Source organism: Solanum dulcamara, chromosome 12, assembly GCF_947179165.1.
Source record: "Solanum dulcamara chromosome 12, daSolDulc1.2, whole genome shotgun sequence".
NCBI lineage: Eukaryota > Viridiplantae > Streptophyta > Magnoliopsida > Solanales > Solanaceae > Solanum > Solanum dulcamara.
In genome coordinates this window covers 45,876,421-45,882,255 of record NC_077248.1, presented here as the reverse complement: position 1 = coordinate 45,882,255, position 5,835 = coordinate 45,876,421, and the positions used below count along the sequence as shown (strand labels likewise).

At 34.7% G+C, this 5,835-nt stretch overlaps 1 protein-coding gene across 1 annotated transcript; it reads left to right on the top strand.

The window, feature by feature from the left end:
• The first annotated feature begins 4,991 nt into the window (after window positions 1–4,991).
• LOC129877573 (pathogenesis-related protein 1C-like) lies at window positions 4,992–5,402 on the top strand. The gene has a single exon (XM_055953090.1). The coding sequence runs from the start codon at window positions 4,992–4,994 to the stop codon at window positions 5,400–5,402; it is 411 nt and encodes a 136-aa protein (XP_055809065.1).
• The last annotated feature ends 433 nt before the right edge of the window (window positions 5,403–5,835 follow it).

Below are 5,835 nucleotides of genomic sequence, written 5' to 3'. Positions count from 1 at the left end.
GCCATCAAAGTTCATTTTTCAAATATACATGATTCATCCATTTTTCCTATAGGCTATCTGCTTTGCTTGTAATGTTCTATACATACTTTGCCATATGCTGTTTGCTTTGCTTGCAATATTTCACATCAAGACCACCTATTTTCCTTGGCTTAAATACAATACCTCATGCTATTAGTGGTGCTTTCCTAGCCTAAACTTGTTTACTATAAATGAAATTTCTGCTTAGTGCTATAATTTCTTTGAATACTCTTTTGGGTAATATCAAGTTTGATGACCAGTAAGAGTGTATATGCATTAGCACGTAGTTCATAAGTTTGATCCATCATCCTGTATATGAGAGATTCCTAGATCTTTAGGTTCTTACTTTAGTTACCATCTTATCACGGTCTACTGTTGATAGCCTCTTTGTTGAGATACTCATAAATATTTAAATAGAAATCTGTCCTTATATCCAGTTAAATGAAAAATATCTTCCATTTCATGAAATTCAATATTTGTAAAATAAATATTTGAGTTGGCTTGAAAGATGAATCTAGGCCCTTTTTGGCTAGCAACTCTATCACAATTTTTCTCTCTAATGATGTGATTTTAGTCATCTTTATCAAGCCAAAACCAAATTTTCTTGACCACCACATTGCATCCCTTGAACCTTTATAATCCTCTTTATTTGAACCCTTATGTCTCCATAATTTCTTATGAACTATGAGATAGGATAAAAGCCTAAGTTTGAGGGAGAAAAGAAGAAAAGGTGAATGATTTGAAATGTATGAAAAAGCATAAGATTTGGGGTTTGTGCAACAATGAAATAAAGAGGTTGAGCTAAAAGTATACAACACCATAAGCTTCAAAAGAAAAAGTGCTAAAAAGGTGTGGGTGCTAGGTCAGTGTATGCACACGCTTCAGGTGAAAAGAAGAATGGAAGTTGAAATTAGTAAACATCATAAAAATGGGAGAAATAAGGTGGAAGACAGACAAAATGTGAGTGATGTGCTCAAATAAGAAGTGAAGGGAATTAGTGAGGTATCTTAGTCACTTGACCAACTGATACCTCACCTTTTATCCAAGCCTAAGCTAAACCCACAAGACCTTGAGGAATTTAAGCCTTGTCAATTATATTAGTGGCGATCTACATACAACGCAAGCCTATAGGTCAATGTGTGTATACTTGAATTCATTTATGATAGTGAGTGTCTTTGCATGATCTATAATCCCTTGATTTGGCACTCTTAGTTGTGTGTGAGGTTCTATGTTTTATGAGTGCCATTGCATCTGCCATGTGAATGGTAAAGTTTTGGTTTCAATTGAGTTGCATGAATGCTATAAATTTCTATAAATCATTAAGCAAACCGAGAAGGTTGATGTCATTAGCTTGAGATGCTTTGAGATTGAACTTGAGTGAAGAATTGTCCCACAATTATGCATAAAAAGTACTTTGATTTAAAAAAATAAGAAAAACCTTTGCCTAACGAATGGTGGTGGTGGAATTAATGGTGAGTTTTTCTTGAATAGAATCTTGTTATTTTTGAGTCTTTATTTAATTGATTTGAGTCAAGTATCTAATTATGCAAATCTTATGTTGGGTGTAGCTAAGCTTGAATCCTATGCTTATTAAGTATTTTACTTCAGGACCAGCAATAGTTTATTTGTGGGGGTTCGATGAGTTCGTATTTTACCAACTCACTCATTGAGCCCAAATTTATTAATTATTGCTAAGTTTTAATCTTAATTGAGAGTATTTTAGGCCTAGTTCTCTTGCATGCAAGCATTTCTTAGAAAAAGCAAGTTTAATGGATATGGAGTTGAAAACCACTGAACATACCAATGAAGGAACTGACATCTCGCAGGAACCGACATGCATTTTGCTGGCTAAATTCCAGCTTGAATTGAGTAAGGCCACCTCAGTACCAGCGCTACAATCAGCGTGGTACAATGACTAATTGGCTATTAGCTGAACCCAGTGCAGTATCTTCTGTGAGAACTGAAGGCAAAGTGAGGAAGTGATTGACACTCACAACTCTGGATCAGCATTCTGCCCATCTAGCCTAAGCCCAAAAGCAGAAGCTAAAGGGGAAAATGCAATTATAAAAATAAGTGTTTCCTTTGGAAAGTTCCAAAAGTTTAATGGAATTTGTGTAATTATGTACGAATATCACATTCCAAATTAGGGATAGTTAGTAGAGACCTCTTGTTGTAAAAAGATATTTAGAAAGTAAAGTGAATAACGTTTTATCTTGTAAAGGAAGAAACCTCATATTTGCATTACTCAAGGCTTGGATTTTAGAGTTTTTTAATCAAACTAGTTTGAGATCGAGATTTTCTACATGGGTATTGTATCTATTTCTTCTTTCATGAACAGCTAAATCCTTTGTTAGGGGTGTGTGTGCCAGATGGGGGTGGAAAACTTCGAATTAGTATTGATAAATCTTATAAAATTTATTGTATGACATGGATCTATTGTTGTCTTGATTTTTTAATCTAAAAATCCATGGTTGCAAATATTGATTGAGCTATCTAACATCGTTTTGGCTTGAGAAAGAACAATAGAGTTGGGTAAGATTCAATAGTGAGGACTTGTTGAAATTACTCTATGGATTTGAACCAGGGAGGGGATAATCCAAGTAATTTCTCATTTAATAATATGAGCTAGGGATAATCTATCTATTCAATCAGTTTTTGGTACTTTATTGGAAAGGGTCTTGGAGTTTGAGAGAATCCAAGGGACATATGTTTGATAGTTTCAGAGAATATCAAAACATAGTCTAGACCAATCTCTATCCATAGACAAGCGTATTAAGAGTTAAATTTTTTAGTTGGCTTCGAATTGTGAAATCAATTGAAGGTGATCCCATCATTTGGCCCTAACCTCTAAAGTTGGCTATTGTCTTGCATACAACCGCCTATACCTTGAAAAATGGAAGATAGTTAAGCGTTTATCAACCACTGAAGAGCAGAGCTTCTCTATGTATTTCTTCCTCATTCTTTTGGTATTATGAAGACCCCTTTATATAGGCACGAGCTAGGGTTTGGGGGTATTTTAGTCTCAAACCTATTCTAGTGACCTTGGGATTGAAGAGCATGGACTTGGCTCGTCTTGTCAACTTAAGAGACTAGCCTAAGTGCAATTGAATTTCATTTAATTCACATTAACCAAATTTTATTAACCAATAATTTGACTTAGTCGATATATTATAAATTTAAAATTTAATCCAAAATTTAATATGAATTTATACTATAAAATATCAATTTCTACGGTCAGCATAAAAAGGTAATCTTTTCACTTGTTCACAAGAAGAAGCAACTGAGTGCACTGTGTTTACAAAGTAAAGATAACCTTCTAGTCAATGAATTAAGAATTTTTGCTCTAACATACGCTCGTACACAAGTCTAAAAGAAATATCCCGAACTGACTCCCATAAGAACAACAGGAGCAAAGATAGATGAAATGAAACGAAGGAATCAGACGTAGAACCAATGTGGCACAACACCCAAGGGACTTAAATCGAACCGTTCTGAAAGCCTGAAGCTTGAACCCAAAGCATGAAGGAGATAAGGACTTGAACCGATGAATATAAAATGAGTAGGGACTTGAACCGAGATTTGGAATAATCAAGGATAAGGATCATCGTGGACTTAAACCACGTTCAAATGAGACCAAGGAGTTGAACCGAGGTAGTAGTAGCTATGCACATGAACCAAGACCGATAATAAGTAGTTATGGACTCAAACCAAGGCTGATAAGCTCTGATGGACTTGAACCATAGCTAAGCAAAGCCAAGGACTTGAATTGAGGCTATAATACTAAGGTAATGACTTGAACCACACCCAGTGGAGTGATTTAGGAACTTGAACCACAAATAGAGGCGAGTCGGCCAGAATTAGGATCAACAATCTACCGAGCATCATGGAAAGTACCCCTAATCTGAGTGCCATCAATAAATCACTCCAGCCAAAACCAAATCAAACCAGAATTGACGAATAGACTTCTAGAATCAAGAATCAAGTGATACAGAATAGATGGAATCCAGGAGTTATGTATATAAGGTTCCAAAGCGATGTTACTACGTAGCTAAGACCCAGACTGTCAGACTCAAGTGTTATATCAGTCTACAGGAAGCTACGTCGTCCGAAGCGATGTCGGGAAAGTTCCAAGGTCTAACGGCACCAAAATCACGCAAGTCTATGGCAAACTCTAGTCTAAGCCTAGACTAAGGCCAAACATGCTTCCCTACAACATAAACCAATAATTTGACTTAATCGACATATTATAAATTTAAATTTTAATTCAAAATTTGATATGAATTTATACCATAAAATATCAATGTCTATGGTCATTATAAAAAGTAAAATATCAATGTCTACGATCAGCATAAAAAAGTAATCTTACCACTTGTTCACATGAAGAAGCACATGGAGTGCACTGTGTTTACAAAGTAAAGATGACCTTCTAGTCAATGAATTAAGAATTTTTGCTCTAACATACAATAATTTATCAAACAAAAACTAGTATATTAGGAACAGGATAAAATCTTTAAAATATAAATTTTATATTAATAATAAATAGGTTAAAGAAAGTGTTAAAAAAATTAAAATAGGAGAGTAATCATAATATCATAAACCGCAAAATTTAATAGTTATGAACCGAAAAAAGATTAGTGTTATGAATAAAATTCTGGAGGGATATCTCTAAAATTATTTCTAATAATTATTTAGAATAAGTAAATCATAAGATCTGAATTTAAAGTCAATCGATGATTGGAGGGATGATAGTACTATATATTTACTCAAGGTAAAGTCGTGACACATTTGTCATGGTAAGGTGGAACATCGATACAGACATACACACATACACTGACAAAGAATGTAGTTATTACCTGAATGTTGTGTAGGATTTTTCCAATAAATACCAGTGGGAGAAAATCTACTAATTTCCATTAAAATTATTTCGAGAAAAGAAAAGACCTATAGTCTTGGGATTTTGCCTCTTTTCCCAAATGCCTTCATTTTTTCTTCTTGCCTCTGCACTTCTCTCCATCCTATTATCCCACTCTTGTCATGCTCAAAACTCTAAACAGGACTATTTGGATGCCCACAACACAGCTCGTGCCAATGTGGGAGTCGGACCGTTAACATGGGACGACCAGGTGACAGCCTACGCCAAACAATATGCATCCCAATTGGCTACTGATTGCAACCTCGTTTATTCTCAAGGCCAATATGGTGAGAACCTAGCTGCTGGAAGCGACGATTTCATGACAGCCACAAAAGCAGTGGCTATGTGGGTCAACGAGAAACAATACTATCACCATGACTCAAATAAATGTGATGAAGGGCAGGTGTGCGGACATTATACTCAGGTGGTTTGGCGTAATTCAGTTCGTTTGGGATGTGCTAGGGTTCAATGAAACAATGGAGGATACGTTGTCTCTTGCAACTATGATCCTCCAGGTAATTTTATAGGTCAAAGTCCATAATAAAAAGCGACTTACTTAATGATTATATATGCTACAACAAATGTGATATTTCGTTATGAAATGATATCAAATTCGTAACTAATTATCACTTTTTATGACAAAAGTTATATTTCGTGTTTAAATGCGTGAGCAAAATATTTTTCGTAACAAAGCATACAATTTCGTAGCAAAGTTTTGTTCATTAAAGTTTTCCAACAACAAAAAAAAATTGGCTCCATTTATTAAGTACCATTAATGATGAATTTTAAGTTATCAACGACACATTATTTTGTCGCTAATATGCATCCAATTTATGACAAACTATTATTTGTCTTAGATTAGTTATAATTTTGGACACAAAAATATTCCGTCACTAAAAATAAGT